Raw genomic sequence first — 25183 nt, 5'->3', positions numbered from 1 at the left:
AGTTTGACATTTAATTTAAAAATGAATAGTCGAGTTGACAAATTTTAATGTACTCAAACCATAATTTTGTTTTATTGGCAAGCTTGTGTAAAGTAAACCAAACTCTAATCTCAATACTCGAAACTATATTTTTCAGTTTTTGGAAGTTAATCTTTAAAATAATTTAATAAATTTTCAAGAAAAATTATTCTCTTACTCACAACCGAAGTAAGCGTTAGAGTAAGACATCTTTTATACAATAATATTTTATTGGAAGTTTGAAACAGATCTAATAAAAAGTTTGATTAAGTAAACCTTGGTATGAATGACACCTTGTGTTTTTTTTAATGTAGCTTTGATGACAATTTCTTAATCTGTTTACATGAAATAAAAATAAATAGCGTGTACATGCACATGCGATGCACATAAAGCCAATACAAATAAGTCAAAATACTTAAAATGTAACCACATACGTTTTGTTTCTTTTTCGATTAAATTAAATATATATATATATATATATATATATATATTTAAAAATGAATATAATATAAAGTTTCTGAATCACTTGTGTACATGTGTTACATTCACTTTGTTTTTCCCTCTTCTTATTGTCAGCCAATATTTAAACCGTAAGGGTAGGGATTGTTGGTACGGGGGTAGAACATGCAACCGGATTTTGTTTTCCAGTCACTTTTGTTTAACATTTTTACATACGGATTTTGCAGGTCCATCCGGTCCACTAAACGTAATGTCAATGTCGGTGAGTTCTAAATTTTTCGCATGGAAAAATACCACTGCAAACGAGTTTGACAACTTCTGGAAGCGCAGCCGTACCATGAATGTTCTTGAAGCTAATGTTGCTTAGTTTAACATTCGATTCAGCCTGCAAGATCAAAGTACTTGTCAGATTATTGATTAACTCTTTTCATTATATTGGGTTCTTTACAACTATGTGCATACATCAATTTTGCATTTATTCCATGGGCAGTATTTCTGGTCAATCAAGACTGGACAACTAACATTCTTCACGGTGATATCCTCAAAATGCATATCTGATGCTGTGCCAGGAAATTCACCTGCCCAAGTCTTGATTCTAATACCATTCGAAGTATCAATCAAGGTACACTTCGACACTTTAATTCCTTCAATAGGTTCTTCGTTTGCAAACTTTCCAAGTATGAAGGAAGCTAACCCATTTAGGCTCCTTGAAAGCTTTTAGGATCAGCGTGCTTTTACATTGCCCTCAAGTTTGAAGCTCAATAGGAGCCTTGCAAGGACCTTCCACGTTGCTTGACTTAACAATATGTCCCTTCAGGAATCAAAATTGTTGTTGGAGTTGTTGAACCAAGCTTCTTTCCAAGCATACAATGGCTAAACAAATAGATTAATAAAGAAATTATACATGTTTCACCGTTAGAGTATTAAAGTGAGTTGTAATTTCGCTTACCTTACTCAAATTTATTCAAGTCAGCCTTTGCGCCAAACTTAGCTACACGTCAAGACCAACTGCTTGAGCTTGCATGGCTGCAAGGAATAAATTTAATATTATAGACACTGTACAAACAAATAAATTTATTGCCATATCTTTAATTTTATTTTCACTTGAAGGTAGAATGGTGTTTCCTTTTTTACTTTCAAATATATAGAGTTTGGGCAAACTACAACCAACCAAAATTTTCAACCAAACCTTTTTCAATTTAACCAAGTGCAAATCGTATGGCTAGACTTTACTTTCTATGATTAGCTTGTGTTTTTATATACACCTGGCTCGGCTGGATAATTTTTGGTTAGTTTGTTCAAAAACTTGAATCATGCAAATTAAGTAAAGTATTTTTATCAATGTTACTTAAAAAGTGTTTGGGACTAGATCGAACGATCCAATACAACAGTAAACATGCATAATGTTTAGCTTCTAAAAAACTTTACTTGACATTTTCCTAATACATAATTGTTTAGATTCATATAACTAATTTCTAATTCTAAAGTATATCTCGTACTCATAAAACTTTGAAACTCAATCATCTACAAAAGAACGTGAAAAATAATTCACACAGTTTGCTTTAAAATTTTCAATCGACTTAGTGATTGTGTTAAATCAAAATGTTCAAACTTGATTACATGGAATTGATATTAGCACAGGGACGGGGAAGTAAACTTTAATACGTCAAACCGCACATTCCAATTGGAACAATTACCTAATTTCCTAAAAGTAAAAGTAGATTGACTAAATTTAAATGTACGAAGGAGCAAAAGAAATTACAACATATTGAAAGCTTTTCCATAATAAATATATACTACATAATTGATTTATACTTTTTTAGGCAGCGACGTCATCAATTCTACAAATCTGTAAAAAAAAAAACATCTCGACTCATTTATCTACTTATTTATGATAAGACATTTCACATACAACTTTTAAAATAATATTTTAATAAATGCCCAAAAATGAATACTATAAAATTCTATGAAACTAAACAAGAATAGATGTCAAAATACAACTAATTCATTAGAAGTTAAAAAAGTTGGTAAACAAGAACAGATATTTTAAAAAATATATTTTATTCAAAATTAGATATATATTCGAAAATATAAGATTTAGATTTTAAGAAAATTAAATATTAAAATGGAATTAATAGTTTGACATTTAATTTAAAAATGAATATCGAGTTGACAATTTTAATGTACTCGAACCACAATTTTGTTTTATTGCATGCTCGTGTAAAGTAAACCAAACTCTATCTCAGTGCTCGAAATATATTTTTAGTTTTGGAAGTTAATCTTTAGAATAATTTAATAAATTTTCAAGAAAAATTATTCTCTTATCACACCCGAAGTAAGCGTTAGAGTAAGACGTCTTTCATACAATAATATTTTATTGGAATTTTGAAACGGATCTAATAAAAAGTTTGATTAAGTAAACCTTGTATGAATGACCTTGTGTTTTTTTATGTAGCTTTGATGACAATTGCTTAATCTGTTTACGTAAATTAAAATAAATAGTGTACAACACATCGATGCACATAATGCCAATACAAATAAGTCAAAATGCTTAAAATGTTACCACATACGTTTGTTTCTTTTTCGATTAAATTATATTATATATAGATATATATATATATATATATTTAAAAATGAATATATAAGTTTCTGAATAACTTGGGATTAAAATGAAATGGACGCGTTATATAAAATGAAAAGGTACATGAGTTACATTCACTTTGTTTTTCCCTCTTTTATTGCCAGCCATATTTAAACCGTAGGGGTAGGGTTTGCTGGTACGGGGTAGAACATGCAACCGGATTTTGTTTTCCAGTAACTTTGGTTTAACATTTTTACATTCGGATTTGCAGGTCCATCCGGTCCACTAAACGTAATGTCAATGTCGGCGTTCTATTTTCGCATGGAAAAATACCACTGCAAACGAGTTTGACAACTTCTGGAAGCGCAGCCGTACCATGAATGTTCTTGAAGCTGATGTTGCTTAGTTTAACTTCGATTCGCCTGCAAGATCAAAGTACTTGTCATTATTGATTAACTCTTCATTATATTGGTTCTTTACAAGTATGTACATACATCCATTTTGCATTTATTCCATGGGCAGTATTTCTGGTCAATCAGGACGGGACAACTAACATTCTTCACGGTGATATCCTCAAAATGCATATCTGATGCTGTGCCAGGAAATTCACCTGCCCAAGTCTTGATTCTAACACCATTCGAAGTATCAGTCAACGTACACTTCGACACTTTAATTCCCGTGATGTCTAGATTTTTGGCACCATCCCCAATTGAAATACAATCATCACCAGTTTTGATATTCGTATCTATAATTTTAACCCCATCTGATCTCCCGATGTGAATCCCATCTGTGTTTGGGCTATCTTTAGGTGCGGATACAGTGACATGTTCGAAAGTAATGTTTTTGCATCCCAAAACATTAGCGTGGAACTGTTTGCTATCTCTGAGAGTTATATACCTTGTACCATTGCATTGGTCAAAAAATCAAACCTTACATTCTGTTTAATTTCGGAGTTAAAAGAGTTACGAGAAAAAAATATGTATTAGTTATAAGTACTAAGAAAAATATCAAATTCTTGCGAAAGGTAAGAAACCTTACGATGGGGAGGTTACTACAGAAGTCGTGTTTTTCGCAACCTTCTCTCTTATAAGAAGTGGTCCCTTGTCCATCGAAAGCTCCTCCACCGAACAATTTGAAGTTTTCAATATGAAGGAAGCTAACCCATTTAGGCTCCTTGAAAGCTTTAGGATCAGCTGGTGCTTTTACATTGCCCTCAAGTTGAAGCTCAATAGGAGCCTTGCAAGGACCTTCCAGCGTTGCTTGACTTAACAAATATGTCCCTTCAGGAATCAAAATTGCTGTTGGAGTTGTTGAACCACAAGCTTCTTTCCAAGCATCCAACAATGGCAAAACAAAATAGATTAATAAAGAAATTATACATGTTTTCACCGTTAGAGTATTAAAGTGAGTTGTAATTTCACTTAGCTTACTCAAATCTGTATTCAAGTCAGCCTTTGCGCCAAACTTAGCTACGACGTCAAGAGAAGCTGCTTGAGCTTGCATGGCTGCAAGGAATAAATTTAAAATTATAGATATACTGTACAAACAATAATAAAATTTATTGCCATATCTTTAATTTTATTTTCACTTGAAGGTAGAATGGTTTTTCCTTTGTTTACTTTCAATATATAGAGATGTTTGGGCAAACTACAACCAACCAAATTTTCAACCAAACCTTTTCAAATTTAACCAACGTGTGCAAATCGTATGGCTAGACTGTACTTTCTATGATTAGCTGTGTTTTTATATACACCTGGCTCGGCTGGATAAATTTTTGGTTAGTTTGTTCAAAAACTTGAATCATGCAAATTAAGTAAAAGTATTTTTATCAATGTTACTTAAAAAGTGTTTTGGGACTAGATCGAGACACGATCCAATACAACAGTAAACATGCATAATGTTTAGCTTCTAAAAAACTTTACTTGACATTTTCCTAATACATAATTGTTTAGTATTCATATAACTAATTTCTAATTCTAAAGTATATCTCGTACTCATAAAACTTTGAAACTCAATCATCTACAAAAGAACGTGAAAAATAATTCACACAGTTGTTTGCTTTAAAATTTTCAATCGACTTAGTGATTGTGTTAAATCAAAATGTTCAAACTTGATTACATGGAATTGATATTAGCACAGGGACGGGGAAGTAAACTTTAATACGTCAAACCGCACATTCCAATTGGAACAATTACCTAATTTCCTAAAAGTAAAAGTAGATTGACTAAATTTAAAATGTACGAAGGAGCAAAAGAAATTACAACATATTGAAAGCTTTTCCATAATAAATATATACTACATAATTGATTTATACATTTTTAAGGCAGCGACGTCATCAATTCTACAAATCTGTAAAAGAAACAAAAACATCTCGACTCATTTATCTACTTATTTTATGATAAGACATTTCACATACAACTTTTACAAAATAATATCTTTAATAAAATCCCCAAAATTGAATACTATAAAATTCTATGAAACTAAACAAAGAAATAGATGTCAAAATACAACTAATCTCATTAGAAGTTAAAAAAGTTGGTAAACAAGAACAGATATTTTAAAAAATATATTTTATTCAAAATTAGATAATATATTCGAAATATAAGATTTAGATTTTAAGAAAATTAAATATTAAAAATGGAATTAATAGTTTGACATTTAATTTAAAAATGAATAGTCGAGTTGCCAAATTTTAATGTACTCGAACCACAATTTTGTTTTATTGGCATGCTCGTGTAAAGTAAACCAAACTCTAATCTCATGCTCGAAACTATATTTTTTTAGTTTTGGAAGTTAATCTTTAGAATAATTTAATAAATTTTCAAGAAAAATTATTCTCTTACTCAAACCCGAAGTAAGTGTTAGAGTAAGACGTCTTTCATACAATAATATTTTATTGGAATTTTGAAACGGATCTAATAAAAAGTTTGATTAAGTAAACCTTTGTATGAATGACACCTTGTGTTTTTTTTATGTAGCTTTGATGACAATTGCTTAATCTGTTTACGTAAATTAAAAATAAATAGCGTGTACATGCACATGCGATGCACATAATGCCAATACAAATAAGTCAAAATGCTTAAAATGTTACCACATACGTTTTGTTTCTTTTTCGATTAAATTATATATATATATATATATATATATATATATATATTTAAAAATATATATAATATAGAAGTTTCTGAATAACTTGGGATTAAAATGAAATGGACGCGTTATATAAAATGAAAAGGTACATGAGTTACATTCACTTTGTTTTTCCCTCTTTTTATATCCAGCCAACATTTAAACCGTAGGGGTAGGGTTTGTTGGTACGGGGGTAGAACAAGCAACCAGATTTTGTTTTCCAGTAACTTTTGGTTTAACATTTTTACATTCGGATTTTACAGGTCCATCCGGTCCACTAAACGTAATGTCAATGTCAGCGAGTTCTACATTTTCGTATGGAAAAATACCACTGCAAACAAGTTTGACAACTTCTGGAAGCGCAGCCGTACCATGAATGTTCTTGAAGCTGATGTTGCTTAGTTTAACATTCGATTCAGCCTGCAAGATCAAAGTACTTGTCAGATTATTGATCAACTCTTTTCATTATATTGGGTTCTTTACAAGTATGTACATACATCCATTTTGCATTTATTCCATGGGCAGTATTTTTGGTCAATCAGGACGGGACAACTAACATTCTTCATGGTGATATCCTCAAAATTCATATCTGATGCTGTGCCAGGAAATTCACCTGCCCAAGTCTTGATTCTAACACCATTCGAAGTATCAGTCAACGTACACTTCGACACTTTAATTCCTTCAACAGGTTCTTCGTTTGCAAAGTTTCCACAAGTTACTCCCGTGATGTCTAGATTTTTGGCACCATCCCCAATTGAAATACAATCATCACCAGTTTTGATATCCGTGTCTATAATTTTAACCCCATCTGATCTCCCGATGTGAATCCCATCTGTGTTTGGGCTATCTTTAGGTGCGGATACAGTGACATGTTCGAAAGTAATGTTTTTGCATCCCAAAACATTAGCGTGGAACTGTTTGCTATCTCTGAGAGTTATACCTTGTACCATTGCATTGGTCAAAAAATCAAACCTTACATTCTGTTTAATTTCGGAGTTAAAAGAGTCACGATATAAAAAAATATGTATTAGTTATAAGTACTAAGAAAAATATCAAATTCTTGCGAAAGGTAAGAAACCTTACGATGGGGAGGTTACTACAGAAGTCGTGTTTTTCGCAACCTTCTCTCTTATAAGAAGTGGTCCCTTGTCCATCGAAAGCTCCTCCACCGAACAATTTGAAGTTTTCAATATGAAGGAAGCTAACCCATTTAGGCTCCTTGAAAGCTTTAGGATCAGCTGGTGCTTTTACATTGCCCTCAAGTTGAAGCTCAATAGGAGCCTTGCAAGGACCTTCCAGCGTTGCTTGACTTAACAAATATGTCCCTTCAGGAATCAAAATTGTTGTTGGAGTTGTTGAACCACAACCTTATTTCCAAGCATCCAACAATGGCTAAAACAAAATAGATTAATAAAGAAATTATACATGTTTTCACCGTTAGAGTATTAAAGTGAGCTGTAATTTCGCTTACCTTACTCAAATCTGTATTCAAGTCAGCCTTTGTGCCAAACTTAGCTACGACGTCAAGAGCAGCTGCTTGAGCTTGCATGGCTGCAAGGAATAAATTTAATATTATAGACACTGTACAAACAACAATAAAATTTATTGCCATATCTTTAATTTTATTTTCACTTGAAGGTAGAATGGTTTTTCCTTTTGTTTACTTTCAAATATATAGAGATGTTTGGGCAAACTACAACCAACCAAAATTTTCAATCAAACCTTTTTCAAATTTAACCAACGTGTGCAAATCGTATGGCTAGACTTTACTTTCTGTGATTAGCTTGTGTTTTTATATACACCTGGCTCGGCTGGATAAATTTTTGGTTAGTTTGTTCAAAAAAATTGAATCATGGAAATTAAGTAAAAGTATTTTTATCAATGTTACTTAAAAAGTGTTTTGGGACTAGATCGAGACACGATCCAATACAACAGTAAACATGCATAATGTTTAGCTTCTAAAAAACTTTACTTGACATTTTCCTAATACATAATTGTTTAGTATTCATATAACTAATTTCTAATTCTAAAGTATATCTCGTACTCATAAAAACTTTGAAACTCAATCATCTACAAAAGAACGTGAAAAATAATTCACACAGTTGTTTGCTTTAAAATTTTCAATCGACTTAGTGATTGTGTTAAATCAAAATGTTCAAACTTGATTACATGGAATTGATATTAGCACAGGGACGGGGAAGTAAACTTTAATACGTCAAACCGCACATTCCAATTGGAACAATTACCTAATTTCCTAAAAGTAAAAGTAGATTGACTAAATTTAAAATGTACGAAGGAGCAAAAGAAATTACAACATATTGAAAGCTTTTCCATAATAAATATATACTACATAATTGATTTATACATTTTTAAGGCAGCGACGTCATCAATTCTACAAATCTGTAAAAGAAACAAAAATATCTCGACTCATTTATATACTTATTTTATGTTAAGACATTTCACATACAACTTTTACAAAATAATATTTTAATAAAATGCCCCAAAAATTGAATACTATAAAATTCTATGAAACTAAAAAGAAATAGATGTCAAAATACAACTAATCTCATTAGAAGTTAAAAAAGTTGGTAAACAAGAACAGATATTTTAAAAATATATTTATTCAAAATTAGATAATATATTCGAATATAAGATTTAGATTTTAAGAAAATTAAATATTAAAAATGGAATTAATAGTTTGACATTTAATTTAAAAATGAATAGTCGAGTTGACAAATTTTAATGTACTCGAACCACAATTTTGTTTTATTGGCATGCTCGTGTAAAGTAAACCAAACTCTAATCTCAGTGCTCGAAACTATATTTTTTAGTTTTTGGAAGTTAATCTTTAGAATAATTTAATAAATTTTCAAGAAAAATTATTCTCTTACTCACACCCGAAGTAAGCCTTAGAGTAAGACGTCTTTCATACAATAATATTTTATTGGAATTTTGAAACGGATCTAATAAAAAGTTTGATTAAGTAAACCTTTGTATGAATGGCACCTTGTGTTTTTTTTATGTAGCTTTGATGATAATTGCTTAATCTGTTTACGTAAATTAAAAATAAATAGCGTGTACATGCACATGCGATGCACATAATGCCAATACAAATAAGTCAAAATGCTTAAAATGTTACCACATACGTTTGTTTCTTTTTCGATTAAATATATATATATATATATATATATATATATATATATATATATATATTTAAAAATGAATATAATATAGAAGTTTCTGAATAACTTGGGATTAAAATGAAATGGACGCGTTATATAAAATGAAAAGGTACATGAGTTACATTCACTTTGTTATTCCCTCTTTTTATTGCCAGCCAACATTTAAATCGTAGGGGTAGGGTTTGTTGGTACGGGGGTAGAACATGCAACCGGATTTTGTTTTCCAGTAACTTTTGGTTTAACATTTTTACATTCGGATTTTGCAGGTCCATCCGGTCCACTAAACGTAATGTCAATGTCGGCGAGTTCTACATTTTCGCATGGAAAAATACCACTGCAAACGAGTTTGACAACTTCTGGAAGCGCAGCCGTACCATGAATGTTCTTGAAGCTGATGTTGCTTAGTTTAACATTCGATTCAGCCTGCAAGATCAAAGTACTTGTCAGATTATTGATTAACTCTGTTCATTATATTGGGTTCTTTACAAGTATGTACATACATCCATTTTGCATTTATTCCATGGGCAGTATTTCTGGTCAATCAGGACAGGACAACTAACATTCTTCACGGTGATATCCTCAAAATGCATATCTGATGCTGTGCCAGGAAATTCACCTGCCCAAGTCTTGATTCTAACACCATTTGAAGTATCAGTCAACGTACACTTCGACACTTTAATTCCTTCAACAGGTTCTTCGTTTGCAAACTTTCCAAGACTACCGATACTGATGCCATGTCCAGGTCCACAAGTTACTCCCGTGATGTCTAGATTTTTGGCACCATCCCCAATTGAAATACAATAATCACCAATTTTGATATCCGTGTCTATAATTTTAACCCCATCTGATCTCCCGATGTGAATCCCATCTGTGTTTGGGCTATCTTTAGGTGCGGATACAGTGACATGTTCGAAAGTAACGTTTTTACATCCCAAAACATTAGCGTGGAACTGTTTGCTATCTCTGAGACTTATACCTTGTACCATTGCATTGGTCAAAAAATCAAACCTTACATTCTGTTTAATTTCGGAGTTAAAAGAGTCACGAGAAAAAAATATGTATTAGTTATAAGTACTAAGAAAATTATCAAATTCTTGCGAAAGGTAAGAAACCTTATGATGGGGAGGTTACTACAGAAGTCGTGTTTTTCGCAACCTTCTCTCTTATAAGAAGTGGTCCCTTGTCCATCGAAAGCTCCTCCACCGAACAATTTGAAGTTTTCAATATGAAGGAAGCTAACCCATTTAGGCTCCTTGAAAGCTTTAGGATCAGCTGGTGCTTTTACATTGCCCTCAAGTTGAAGCTCAATAGGAGCCTTGCAAGGACCTTCCAGCGTTGCTTGACTTAACAAATATGTCCCTTCAGGAATCAAAATTGTTGTTGGAGTTGTTGAACCACAAGCTTCTTTCCAAGCATCCAATAATGGCTAAAACAAAATAGTTTTAATAAAGAAATTATACATGTTTTCACCGTTAGAGTATTAAAGTGAGATATAATTTCGCTTACCTTACTCAAATCTGTATTCAAGTCAGCCTTTGCGCCAAACTTAGCTACGACGTCAAGAGCAGCTGCTTGAGCTTGCATGGCTGCAAGGAATAAATTTAATATTATAGACACTGTACAAACAACAATAAAATTTATTGCCATATCTTTAATTTATTTTCACTTGAAGGTAGAATGGTTTTTCCTTTTGTTTACTTTCAAATATATAGAGATGTTTGGGCAAACTACAACCAACCAAAATTTTCAACCAAACCTTTTTCAAATTTAACCAACGTGTGCAAATCGTATGGCTAGACTTTACTTTCTATGATTAGCTTGTGTTTTTATATACACCTGGCTCGGCTGGATAAATTTTTGGTTAGTTTGTTCAAAAACTTGAATCATGCAAATTAAGTAAAAGTATTTTTATCAATGTTACTTAAAAAGTGTTTTGGGACTAGATCGAGACACGATCCAATACAACAGTAAACATGCATAATGTTTAGCTTCTAAAAAACTTTACTTGACATTTTCCTAATACATAATTGTTTAGTATTCATATAACTAATTTCTAATTCTAAAGTATATCTCGTACTCATAAAAACTTTGAAACTCAATCATCTATAAAAGAACGTGAAAAATAATTCACACAGTTGTTTGCTTTAAAATTTTCAATCGACTTAGTGATTGTGTTAAATCAAAATGTTCAAACTTGATTACATGGAATTGATATTAGCACAGGGACGGGGAAGTAAACTTTAATACGTCAAACCGCACATTCCAATTGGAACAATTACCTAATTTCCTAAAAGTAAAAGTAGATTGACTAAATTTAAAATGTACGAAGGAGCAAAAGAAATTACAACATATTGAAAGCTTTTCCATAATAAATATATACTACATAATTGATTTATACATTTTTAAGGCAGCGACGTCATCAATTCTACAAATCTGTAAAAGAAACAAAAACATCTCGACTCATTTATCTACTTATTTTATGATAAGACATTTCACATACAACTTTTACAAAATAATATTTTTAATAAAATGCCGCAAAAATTGAATACTATAAAATTCTATGAAACTAAACAAAGAAATAGATGTCAAAATACAACTAATTTCATTAGAAGTTAAAAAAGTTGGTAAACAAGAACCGATATTTTAAAAAATATATTTTATTCAAAATTAGATAATATATTTGAAATATAAGATTTAGATTTTAAGAAAATTAAATATTGAAAATGGAATTAATAGTTTGACATTTAATTTAAAAATGAATAGTCGAGTTGACAAATTTTAATGTACTCGAACTACAATTTTGTTTTATTAGCATGCTCGAACCACAATTATTATTCTCTTACTCACACCCGAAGTAAGCGTTAGAGTAAGACGTCTTTCATACAATAATATTTTATTGGAATTTTGAAACGGATCTAATAAAAAGTTTGATTAAGTAAACCTTTGTATGAATGACACCTTGTGTTTTCTTTATGTAGCTTTGATGACAATTGCTTAATCTGTTTACGTAAATTAAAAATAATTTGTGTGTACATGCAAATGCGATGCACATAATGCCAATACAAATAAGTCAAAATGCTTAAAATGTTACCACATACGTTTTGTTTCTTTTTCGATTAAATTATATATATATATATATATATATTTAAAAATGAATATAATATAGAAGTTTCTGAATAACTTGGGATTAAAATGAAATGGACGCGTTATATAAAATGAAAAGGTACATGAGTTACATTCACTTTGTTTTTCCCTCTTTTTATTGCCAGCCAACATTTAAACCGTAGGGGTAGGGGTTGCTGGTACGGGGGTAGAACATGCAACCGGATTTTGTTTTCCAGTAACTTTTGGTTTAACATTTTTACATTCGGATTTTGCAGGTTCATCCGGTCCACTAAACGTAATGTCAATGTCGGCGAGTTCTACATTTTCGCATGGAAAAATTCCACTGCAAACGAGTTTGACAACTTCTGGAAGCGCAGCCGTACCATGAATGTTCTTGAAGCTGATGTTGCTTAGTTTAACATTCGATTCAGCCTGCAAGATCAAAGTACTTGTCAATTTATTGATTAACTCTTTTCATTATATTGGGTTCTTTACAAGTATGTACATACATCCATTTTGCATTTATTCCATGGGCAGTATTTTTTGGTCAATCAGGACGGGACAACTAACATTCTTCACGGTGATATCCTCAAAATGCATATCTGATGCTGTGCCAGGAAATTCACCTGCCCAAGTCTTGATTCTAACACCATTCGAAGTATCAGTCAACGTACACTTCGACACTTTAATTCCTTCAACAGGTTCTTCGTTTGCAAACTTTCCAAGACTACCGATACTGATGCCATGTCCAGGTCCACAAGTTACTCCCGTGATGTCTAGATTTTTGGCACCATCCCCAATTGAAATACAATCATCACCAGTTTTGATATCCGTGTCTATAATTTTAACCCCATCTGATCTCCCGATGTGAATCCCATCTGTGTTTGGGCTATCTTTAGGTGCGGATACAGTGACATGTTCGAAAGTAATGTTTTTGCATCCCAAAACATTAGCGTGGAACTGTTTGCTATCTCTGAGAGTTATACCTTGTACCATTGCATTGGTCAAAAAATCAAACCTTACATTCTGTTTAATTTCGGAGTTAAAAGAGTCACGAGAAAAAAATATGTATTAGTTATAAGTACTAAGAAAAATATCAAATTCTTGCGAAAGGTAAGAAACCTTACGATGGGGAGGTTACTACAGAAGTCGTGTTTTTCGCAACCTTCTCTCTTATAAGAAGTGGTCCCTTGTCCATCGAAAGCTCCTCCACCGAACAATTTGAAGTTTTCAATATGAAGGAAGCTAACCCATTTAGGCTCCTTGAAAGCTTTAGGATCAGCTGGTGCTTTTACATTGCCCTCAAGTTGAAGCTCAATAGGAGCCTTGCAAGGACCTTCCAGCGTTGCTTGACTTAACAAATATGTCCCTTCAGGAATCAAAATTGTTGTTGGAGTTGTTGAACCACAAGCTTCTTTCCAAGCATCCAACAATGGCTAAAGCAAAATAGATTAATAAAGAAATTATACATGTTTTCACCGTTAGAGTATTAAAGTGAGCTATAATTTTGCTTACCTTACTCAAATCTGTATTCAAGTCAGCCTTTGCGCCAAACTTAGCTACGACGTCAAGAACAACTGCTTGAGCTTGCATGGCTGCAAGGAATAAATTTAATATTATAGACACTGTACAAACAACAATAAAATTTATTGCCATATCTTTAATTTTATTTTCACTTGAAGGTAGAATGGTTTTTCCTTTGTTTACTTTCAAATATATAGAGATGTTTGGGCAAACTACAACCAACCAAAATTTTCAATCAAACCTTTTTCAAATTTACCAACGTGTGCAAATCGTATGGCTAGACTTTACTTTCTATGATTAGCTTGTGTTTTTATATACACCTGGCTCGGCTGGATAAATTTTTGGTTAGTTTGTTCAAAAACGTGAATCATGGAAATTAAGTAAAAGTATTTTTATCAATGTTACTTAAAAAGTGTTTTGGGACTAGATCGAGACACGATCCAATACAACAGTAAACATGCATAATGTTTAGCTTCTAAAAAACTTTACTTGACATTTTCCTAATACATAATTGTTTAGTATTCATATAACTAATTTTCAATTCTAAAGTATATCTCGTACTCATAAAAACTTTGAAACTCAATCATCTACAAAAGAACGTGAAAAATAATTCACACAGTTGTTTGCTTTAAAATTTTCAATCGACTTAGTGATTGTGTTAAATCAAAATTTTCAAACTTGATTACATGGAATTGATATTAGCACAGGGACGGGGAAGTAAACTTTAATACGTCAAACCGCACATTCCAATTGGAACAATTACCTAATTTCCTAAAAGTAAAAGTAGATTGACTAAATTTAAAATGTACGAAGGAGCAAAAGAAATTACAACATATTGAAAGCTTTTCCATAATAAATATATACTACATAATTGATTTATACATTTTTAAGGCAGCGACGTCATCAATTCTACAAATCTGTAAAAGAAACAAAAACATCTCGACTCATTTATCTACTTATTTTATGATAAGACATTTCACATACAACTTTTACAAAATAATATTTTTAATAAAATGCCCCAAAAATTGAATACTATAAAATTCTATGAAACTAAACAAAGAAATAGATGTTAAAATACAACTAATTTCATTAGAAGTTAAAAAAGTTGGTAAACAAGAACCGATATTTAAAAAATATATTTTATTCAAAATTAGATAATATATTCGAAATATAAGATTTAGATTTTAAGAAAATTAAATATTAAAAATGGAATTAATAGTTTGACATTTAATTTAAAAATGAATAGTCGAGTTGACAAATTTTAATGTATTCGAACCATAATTTTGTTTTATTAGCATGTCGTGTAAAGTAAACCAAACTCTAATCTCAGTGTTCGAAACTATTTTTTAGTTTTTGGAAGTTAATCTTAAAATAATTTAATAAATTTTCAAGAAAAATTATTCTCTTACTCACACCCGAAGTAAGCGTTAGAGTAAGACGTCTTTCATACAATAATATTTTATTGGAATTTTGAAACGGATCTAATAAAAAGTTTGATTAAGTAAACCTTTGTATGAATGACACCTTGTGTTTTTTTTATGTAGCTTTGATGACAATTGCTTAATCTGTTTACGTAAATTAAAAATAAATAGCGTGTACACGCACATGCGATGCAAATAATGCCAATACAAATAAGCCAAAATGCTTAAAATGTTACCACATACGTTTTGTTTCTTTTTCGATTAAATTATATATATATATATATTTAAAAATGAATATAATATAGAAGTTTCTGAATAACTTGGGATTAAAATGAAATGGACGCGTTATATAAAATGAAAAGGTACATTAGTTACATTCACTTTGTTTTTCCCTCTTTTTATTGCCAGCCAACATTTAAACCGTAGGGGTAGGGTTTGCTGGTACGGGGGTAGAACATGCAACCGGATTTTGTTTTCCAGTAACTTTTGGTTTAACATTTTTACATTCGGATTTTGCAGGTCCATCCGGTCCACTAAACGTAATGTCAATGTCGGCGAGTTCTACATTTTCGCATGGAAAAATTCCACTGCAAACGAGTTTGACAACTTCTGGAAGCGCAGCCGTACCATGAATGTTCTTGAAGCTGATGTTGCTTAGTTTAACATTCGATTCAGCCTGCAAGATCAAAGTACTTGTCAGATTATTGATTAACTCTTTTCATTATATTGGGTTCTTTACAAGTATGTACATACATCCATTTTGCATTTATTCCATGGGCAGTATTTCTGGTCAATCAGGACGGGACAACTAACATTCTTCACGGTGATATCCTCAAAATGCATATCTGATGCTGTGCCAGGAAATTCACCTGCCCAAGTCTTGATTCTAACACCATTCGAAGTATCAGTCAACGTACACTTCGACACTTTAATTCCTTCAACAGGTTCTTCGTTTGCAAACTTTCCAAGACTACCGATACTGATGCCATGTCCAGGTCCACAAGTTACTCCCGTGATGTCTAGATTTTTGGCACCATCCCCAATTGAAATACAATCATCACCAGTTTTGATATCCGTGTCTATAATTTTAACCCCATCTGATCTCCCGATGTGAATCCCATCTGTGTTTGGGCTATCTTTAGGTGCGGATACAGTGACATGTTCGAAAGTAATGTTTTTGCATCCCAAAACATTAGCGTGGAACTGTTTGCTATCTCTGAGAGTTATACCTTTACCATTGCATTGGTCAAAAAATCAAACCTTACATTCTGTTTAATTTCGGAGTTAAAAGAGTCACGAGAAAAAAATATGTATTAGTTATAAGTACTAAGAAAAATATCAAATTCTTGCGAAAGGTAAGAAACCTTACGATGGGGAGGTTACTACAGAAGTCGTGTTTTTCGCAACCTTCTCTCTTATAAGAAGTGGTCCCTTGTCCATCGAAAGCTCCTCCACCGAACAATTTGAAGTTTTCAATATGAAGGAAGCTAACCCATTTAGGCTCCTTGAAAGCTTTAGGATCAGCTGGTGCTTTTACATTGCCCTCAAGTTGAAGCTCAATAGGAGCCTTGCAAGGACCTTCCAGCGTTGCTTGACTTAACAAATATGTCCCTTCAGGAATCAAAATTGTTGTTGGAGTTGTTGAACCACAAGCTTCTTTCCAAGCATCCAACAATGGCTAAAGCAAAATAGATTAATAAAGAAATTATACATGTTTTCACCGTTAGAGTATTAAAGTGAGCTATAATTTCGCTCACCTTACTCAAATCTGTATTCAAGTCAGCCTTTGCGCCAAACTTAGCTACAACGTCAAGAGCAACTGCTTGAGCTTGCATGGCTGCAAGGAATAAATTTAATATTATAGACACTGTACAAACAACAATAAAATTTATTGCCATATCTTTAATTTTATTTTCACTTGAAGGTAGAATGGTTTTTCCTTTGTTTACTTTCAAATATATAGAGATGTTTGGGCAAACTACAACCAACCAAAATTTTCAATCAAACCTTTTTCAAATTTACCAACGTGTGCAAATCGTATGGCTAGACTTTACTTTCTATGATTAGCTTGTGTTTTTATATACACCTGGCTCGGCTGGATAAATTTTTGGTTAGTTTGTTCAAAAAAGTGAATCATGGAAATTAAGTACAAGTATTTTTATCAATGTTACTTAAAAAGTATTTTGGGACTAGATCGAGACACGATCCAATACAACAGTAAACATGCATAATGTTTAGCTTCTAAAAAACTTTACTTGACATTTTCCTAATACATAATTGTTTAGTATTCATATAACTAATTTCTAATTCTAAAGTATATCTCGTACTCATAAAAACTTTGAAACTCAATCATCTACAAAAGAACGTGAAAAATAATTCACACAGTTGTATGCTTTAAAATTTTCAATCGACTTAGTGATTGTGTTAAATCAAAATGTTCAAACTTGATTACATGGAATTGATATTAGCACAGGGACGGGGAAGTAAACTTTAATACGTCAAACTGCACATTCCAATTGGAACAATTACCTAATTTCCTAAAAGTAAAAGTAGATTGACTAAATTTAAAATGTACGAAGGAGCAAAAGAAATTACAACATATTGAAAGCTTTTCCGTAATAAATATATACTACATAATTGATTTATACATTTTTTAAGGCAGCGACGTCATCAATTCTACAAATCTGTAAAAGAAACAAAAACATCTCGACTCATTTATCTACTTATTTTATGATAAGACATTTCACATACAACTTTTACAAAATAATATTTTTAATAAAATGCCCAAAAATTGAATACTATAAAATTCTATGAAACTAAACAAAGAAATAGATGTTAAAATACAACTAATTTCATTAGAAGTTAAAAAAGTTGGTAAACAAGAACCGATATTTTAAAAAATATATTTTATTCAAAATTAGATAATATATTCGAAATATAAGATTTAGATTTTAAGAAAATTAAATATTAAAAATGGAATTAATAGTTTGACATTTAATTTAAAAATGAATAGTCGAGTTGACAAATTTTAATGTACTCGAACCATAATTTTGTTTTATTAGCATGCTCGTGTAAAGTAAACCAAACTCTAATCTCAGTGCTCGAAACTATATTTTTTAGTTTTTGGAAGTTAATCTTTAAAATAATTTAATAAATTTTCAAGAAAAATTATTCTCTTACTCACACCCGAAGTAAGCGTTAGAGTAAGACGTCTTTCATACAATAATATTTTATTGGAATTTTGAAACGGATCTAATAAAAAGTTTGATTAAGTAAACCTTTGTATGAATGACACCTTGTGTTTTTTTTTTATGTAGCTTTGATGACAATTGCTTAATCTGTTTACGTAAATTAAAAATAAAGAGCGTGTACACGCACATGCGATGCACATAATGCCAATACAAATAAGCCAAAATCTTTAAAATGTTACCACATACGTTTTGTTTCTTTTTCGATTAAATTATATATATATATATATTTAAAAATGAATATAATATAGAAGTTTCTGAATAACTTGGGATTAAAATGAAATGGACGCGTTATATAAAATGAAAAGGTACATGAGTTACATTCACTTTGTTTTTCCCTCTTTTTATTGCCAGCCAACATTTAAACCGTAGGGGTAGGGTTTGCTGGTACGGGGGTAGAACATGCAACCGGATTTTGTTTTCCAGTAACTTTTGGTTTAACATTTTTACATTCGGATTTTGCAGGTCCATCCGGTCCACTAAACGTAATGTCAATGTCGGCGAGTTCTACATTTTCGCATGGAAAAATACCACTGCAAACGAGTTTGACAACTTCTGGAAGCGCAGCCGTACCATGAATGTTCTTGAAGCTGATGTTGCTTAGTTTAACATTCGATTCAGCCTGCAAGATCAAAGTACTTGTCAGATTATTGATTAACTCTTTTCATTATATTGGGTTCTTTACAAGTATGTACATACATCCATTTTGCATTTATTCCATGGGCAGTATTTCTGGTCAATCAGGACGGGACAACTAACATTCTTCACGGTGATATCCTCAAAATGCATATCTGATGCTGTGCCAGGAAATTCACCTGCCCAAGTCTTGATTCTAACACCATTCGAAGTATCAGTCAACGTACACTTCGACACTTTAATTCCTTCAACAGGTTCTTCGTTTGCAAACTTTCCAAGACTACCGATACTGATGCCATGTCCAGGTCCACAAGTTACTCCCGTGATGTCTAGATTTTTGGCACCATCCCCAATTGAAATACAATCATCACCAGTTTTGATATCCGTGTCTATAATTTTAACCCCATCTGATCTCCCGATGTGAATCCCATCTGTGTTTGGGCTATCTTTAGGTGCGGATACAGTGACATGTTCGAAAGTAATGTTTTTGCATCCCAAAACATTAGCGTGGAACTGTTTGCTATCTCTGAGAGTTATACCTTGTACCATTGCATTGGTCAAAAAATCAAACCTTACATTCTGTTTAATTTCGGAGTTAAAAGAGTCACGAGAAAAAAATATGTATTAGTTATAAGTACTAAGAAAAATATCAAATTCTTGCGAAAGGTAAGAAACCTTACGATGGGGAGGTTACTACAGAAGTCGTGTTTTTCGCAACCTTCTCTCTTATAAGAAGTGGTCCCTTGTCCATCGAAAGCTCCTCCACCGAACAATTTGAAGTTTTCAATATGAAGGAAGCTAACCCATTTAGGCTCCTTGAAAGCTTTAGGATCAGCTGGTGCTTTTACATTGCCCTCAAGTTGAAGCTCAATAGGAGCCTTGCAAGGACCTTCCAGCGTTGCTTGACTTAACAAATATGTCCCTTCAGGAATCAAAATTGTTGTTGGAGTTGTTGAACCACAAGCTTCTTTCCAAGCATCCAACAATGGCTAAAGCAAAATAGATTAATAAAGAAATTATACATGTTTTCACCGTTAGAGTATTAAAGTGAGCTATAATTTCGCTCACCTTACTCAAATCTGTATTCAAGTCAGCCTTTGCGCCAAACTTAGCTACAACGTCAAGAGCAACTACTTGAGCTTGCATGGCTGCAAGGAATAAATTTAATATTATAGACACTGTACAAACAACAATAAAATTTATTGCCATATCTTTAATTTTATTTTCACTTGAAGGTAGAATGGTTTTTCCTTCTGTTTACTTTCAAATATATAGAGATGTTTGGGCAAACTACAACCAACCAAAATTTTCAATCAAACCTTTTTCAAATTTAACCAACGTGTGCAAATCGTATGGCTAGACTTTACTTTCTATGATTAGCTTGTGTTTTTATATACACCTGGCTCGGCTGGATAAATTTTTGGTTAGTTTGTTCAAAAACTTGAATCATGGAAATTAAGTACAAGTATTTTTATCAATGTTACTTAAAAAGTATTTTGGGACTAGATCGAGACACGATCCAATACAACAGTAAACATGCATAATGTTTAGCTTCTAAAAAACTTTACTTGACATTTTCCTAATACATAATTGTTTAGTATTCATATAACTAATTTCTAATTCTAAAGTATATCTCGTACTCATAAAAACTTTGAAACTCAATCATCTACAAAAGAACGTGAAAAATAATTCACACAGTTGTTTGCTTTAAAATTTTCAATCGACTTAGTGATTGTGTTAAATCAAAATGTTCAAACTTGATTACATGGAATTGATATTAGCACAGGGACGGGGAAGTAAACTTTAATACGTCAAACCGCACATTCCAATTGGAACAATTACCAAATTTCCTAAAAGTAAAAGTAGATTGACTAAATTTAAAATGTACGAAGGAGCAAAAGAAATTACAACATATTGAAAGCTTTTCCATAATAAATATATACTACATAATTGATTTATACATTTTTTAAGGCAGCGACGTCATCAATTCTACAAATATCTAAAAGAAACAAAAACATCTCGACTCATTTATCTACTTATTTTATGATAAGACATTTCACATACAACTTTTACAAAATAATATTTTTAATAAAATGCCCCAAAAATTGAATACTATAAAATTCTATGAAACTAAACAAAGAAATAGATGTCAAAATACAACTAATCTCATTAGAAGTTAAAAAAGTTGGTAAACAAGAACCGATATTTTAAAAAATATATTTTATTCAAAATTAGATAATATTTTCGAAATATAAGATTTAGATTTTAAGAAAATTAAATATTAAAAATGGAATTAATAGTTTGACATTTAATTTAAAAATGAATAGTCGAGTTGACAAATTTTTAATGTACTCGAACCACAATTTTGTTTTATTAGCATGCTCGTGTAAAGTAAACCAAACTCTAATCTCAGTGCTCGAAACTATATTTTTTAGTTTTTGGAAGTTAATCTTTAAAATAATTTAATAAATTTTCAAGAAAAATTATTCTATTACTCATACCCGAAGTAAGCGTTAAAGTAAGACGTCTTTCATACAATAATATTTTATTGGAATTTTGAAACGGATCTAGTAAAAAGTTTGATTAAGTAAACCTTTGTATGAATGACACCTTGTGTTTTTTTTTTATGTAGCTTTGATGACAATTGCTTAATCTGTTTACGTAAATTAAAAATAAATAGCGTGTACACGCACATGCGATGCACATAATGCCAATACAAATAAGTCAAAATGCTTAAAATGTTACCACATACGTTTTGTTTCTTTTTCGATTAAATTATATATATATATATATTTAAAAATGAATATAATATAGAAGTTTCTGAATAACTTGGGATTAAAATGAAATGGACACGTTATATAAAATGAAAAGGTACATGAGTTACATTCACTTTGTTTTTCCCTCTTTTTATTGCCAGCCAACATTTAAACCGTAGGGGTAGGGTTTGCTGGTACGGGGGTAGAACATGCAACCGGATTTTGTTTTCCAGTAACTTTTGGTTTAACATTTTTACATTCGGATTTTGCAGGTCCATCCGGTCCACTAAACGTAATGTCAATGTCGGCGAGTTCTACATTTTCGCATGGAAAAATACCACTGCAAACGAGTTTTACAACTTCTGGAAGCGCAGCCGTACCATGAATGTTCTTGAAGCTGATGTTGCTTAGTTTAACATTCGATTCAGCCTGCAAGATCAAAGTACTTGTCAGATTATTGATCAACTCTTTTCATTATATTGGGTTCTTTACAAGTATGTACATACATCCATTTTGCATTTATTCCATGGGCAGTATTTCTGTCAATCAGGACGGGACAACTAACATTCTTCATGGTGATATCCTCAAAATGCATATCTGATGCTGTGCCAGGAAATTCACCTGCCCAAGTCTTGATTCTAACACCATTCGAAGTATCAGTCAACGTACACTTCGACACTTTAATTCCTTCAACAGGTTCTTCGTTTGCAAACTTTCCAAGACTACCGATACTGATGCCATGTCCAGGTCCACAAGTTACTCCCGTGATGTCTAGATTTTTGGCACCATCCCCAATTGAAATACAATCATCACCAGTTTTGATATCCGTGTCTATAATTTTAACCCCATCTGATCTCCCGATGTGAATCCCATCTGTGTTTGGGCTATCTTTAGGTGCGGATACAGTGACATGTTCGAAAGTAATGTTTTTGCATCCCAAAACATTAGCGTGGAACTGTTTGCTATCTCTGAGAGTTATACCTTGTACCATTGCATTGGTCAAAAAATCAAACCTTACATTCTGTTTAATTTCGGAGTTAAAAGAGTCACGAGAAAAAATATGTATTAGTTATAACTACTAAGAAAAATATCAAATTCTTGCGAAAGGTAAGAAACCTTACGATGGGGAGGTTACTACAGAAGTCGTGTTTTTCGCAACCTTCTCTCTTATAAGAAGTGGTCCCTTGTCCATCGAATGCTCCTCCACCGAACAATTTGAAGTTTTCAATATGAAGGAAGCTAACCCATTTAGGCTCCTTGAAAGCTTTAGGATCAGCTGGTGCTTTTACATTGCCATCAAGCTGAAACTCAATAGGAGCCTTGCAAATATGTCCCTTCAGGAATCAAAATTGTTGTTGGAGTTGTTGAACCACAAGCTTCTTTCCAAGCATCCAACAATGGCTAAAACAAAATAGATTAATAAAGAAATTATACATGTTTTCACCGTTAGAGTATTAAAGTGAGCTATAATTTCGCTTACCTTACTCAAATCTGTATTCAAGTCAGCCTTTGCGCCAAACTTAGCTACGACATCAAGAGCAACTGCTTGAGCTTGCATGGCTGCAAGGAATAAATTTAATATTATAGACACTGTACAAACAACAATAAAATTTATTGCCATATCTTTAATTTTATTTTCACTTGAAGGTAGAATGGTTTTTCCTTTTGTTTACTTTCAAATATATAGAGATGTTTGGGCAAACTACAACCAACCAAAATTTTCAATCAAACCTTTTTCAAATTTAACCAACGTGTGCAAATCGTATGGCTAGACTTTACTTTCTATGATTAGCTTGTTGTTTTATATACACCTAGCTCGGCTGGATAAATTTTTGGTTAGTTTGTTCAAAAACTTGAATCATGGAAATTAAGTAAAAGTATTTTTATCAATGTTACTTAAAAAGTATTTTGGGACTAGATCGAGACACGATCCAATACAACAGTAAACATGCATAATGTTTAGCTTCTAAAAAACTTTACTTGACATTTTCCTAATACATAATTGTTTAGTATTCATATAACTAATTTCTAATTCTAAAGTATATCTCGTACTCATAAAAACTTTGAAACTCAATCATCTACAAAAGAACGTGAAAAATAATTCACACAGTTGTTTGCTTTAAAATTTTCAATCGACTTAGTGATTGTGTGAAATCAAAATGTTCAAACTTGATTACATGGAATGATATTAGCACAGGGACGGGGAAGTAAACTTTAATACGTCAAACTGCACATTCCAATTGGAACAATTACCTAATTTCCTAAAAGTAAAAGTAGATTGACTAAATTTAAAATGTACGAATGAGCAAAAGAAATTACAACATATTGAAAGCTTTTCCATAATAAATATATACTACATAATTGATTTATACATTTTTTAAGGCAGCGACGTCATCAATTCTACAAATCTCTAAAAGAAACAAAAACATCTCGACTCGTTTTTCTACTTATTTTATGATAAGACATTTCACATACAACTTTTACAAAATAATATTTTAATAAAATGCCCCAAAAATTGAATACTATAAAATTCTATGAAACTAAACAAAGAAATAGATGTCAAAATACAACTAATCTCATTAGAAGTTAAAAAAGTTGGTAAACAAGAACCGATATTTTAAAAAATATATTTTATTCAAAATAAGATAATATATTCGAAATATAAGATTTAGATTTTAAGAAAATTAAATATTAAAAATGGAATTAATAGTTTGACATTTAATTTAAAAATGAATAGTCGAGTTGACAAATTTTAATGTACTCGAACCACAATTTTGTTTTATTAGCATGCTCGTGTAAAGTAAACCAAACTCTAATCTCAGTGCTCGAAACTATATTTTTAGTTTTTGGAAGTTAATATTTAAAATAATTTAATAAATTTTCAAGAAAAATTATTCTCTTACTCACACCCGAAGTAAGCGTTAGAGTAAGACGTCTTTCATACAATATTTTATTGGAATTTTGAAACGGATCTAATAAAAAGTTTGATTAAGTAAACCTTTGTATGAATGACACCTTGGGTTTTTTTTTATGTAGCTTTGATGACAATTGCTTAATCTGTTTACGTAAATTAAAAATAAATAGCGTGTACACGCACATGCGATGCACATAATGCCAATACAAA

The 25183-nt window shown here is 31.6% G+C and overlaps 3 protein-coding genes and 4 pseudogenes across 3 annotated transcripts; all 7 read right to left on the bottom strand.

The window, feature by feature from the left end:
- Positions 1-730: 730 nt before the first annotated feature.
- Positions 731-4561, bottom strand: LOC120117150 (polygalacturonase-like). The gene is made up of 3 exons (XM_039137466.1): positions 4097-4561; positions 3553-3978; positions 731-862 (listed from the first exon to the last, which is right to left on the bottom strand). Exons 1-3 carry the CDS (start codon positions 4559-4561, stop codon positions 731-733), a joined length of 1023 nt encoding a protein of 340 aa, XP_038993397.1.
- Positions 4562-6346: 1785 nt separating this feature from the next.
- On the bottom strand, positions 6347-7799 carry LOC120117149 (annotated as a pseudogene).
- Positions 7800-9518: 1719 nt separating this feature from the next.
- On the bottom strand, positions 9519-11026 carry LOC120117280 (polygalacturonase-like). The gene is made up of 4 exons (XM_039137573.1): positions 10876-11026; positions 10482-10795; positions 9870-10377; positions 9519-9792 (listed from the first exon to the last, which is right to left on the bottom strand). The coding sequence occupies exons 1-4, from the start codon at positions 11014-11016 to the stop codon at positions 9532-9534; spliced, it is 1224 nt and encodes a 407-aa protein (XP_038993504.1). The 5' UTR covers positions 11017-11026; the 3' UTR covers positions 9519-9531.
- Positions 11027-12527: 1501 nt separating this feature from the next.
- Positions 12528-14144, bottom strand: LOC120117274 (annotated as a pseudogene).
- Positions 14145-15801: 1657 nt separating this feature from the next.
- Positions 15802-17331, bottom strand: LOC120117281 (annotated as a pseudogene).
- Positions 17332-18910: 1579 nt separating this feature from the next.
- On the bottom strand, positions 18911-20525 carry LOC120117278 (polygalacturonase-like). The gene is made up of 4 exons (XM_039137571.1): positions 20372-20525; positions 19984-20292; positions 19367-19882; positions 18911-19289 (listed from the first exon to the last, which is right to left on the bottom strand). The coding sequence occupies exons 1-4, from the start codon at positions 20510-20512 to the stop codon at positions 19029-19031; spliced, it is 1227 nt and encodes a 408-aa protein (XP_038993502.1). The 5' UTR covers positions 20513-20525; the 3' UTR covers positions 18911-19028.
- A 1672-nt stretch (positions 20526-22197) lies between these two features.
- LOC120117148 lies at positions 22198-23617 on the bottom strand (annotated as a pseudogene).
- Between the last annotated feature and the right edge of the window lie 1566 nt (positions 23618-25183).

The sequence above is a fragment of the Hibiscus syriacus genome, unplaced genomic scaffold (assembly GCF_006381635.1).
Source record: "Hibiscus syriacus cultivar Baekdansim isolate YM2019G1 unplaced genomic scaffold, ASM638163v2 tig00110319_pilon, whole genome shotgun sequence".
NCBI lineage: Eukaryota > Viridiplantae > Streptophyta > Magnoliopsida > Malvales > Malvaceae > Hibiscus > Hibiscus syriacus.
The sequence above is the reverse complement of the archived record's forward strand: the minus strand, read 5'-3'. Positions and strand labels throughout refer to the sequence as shown.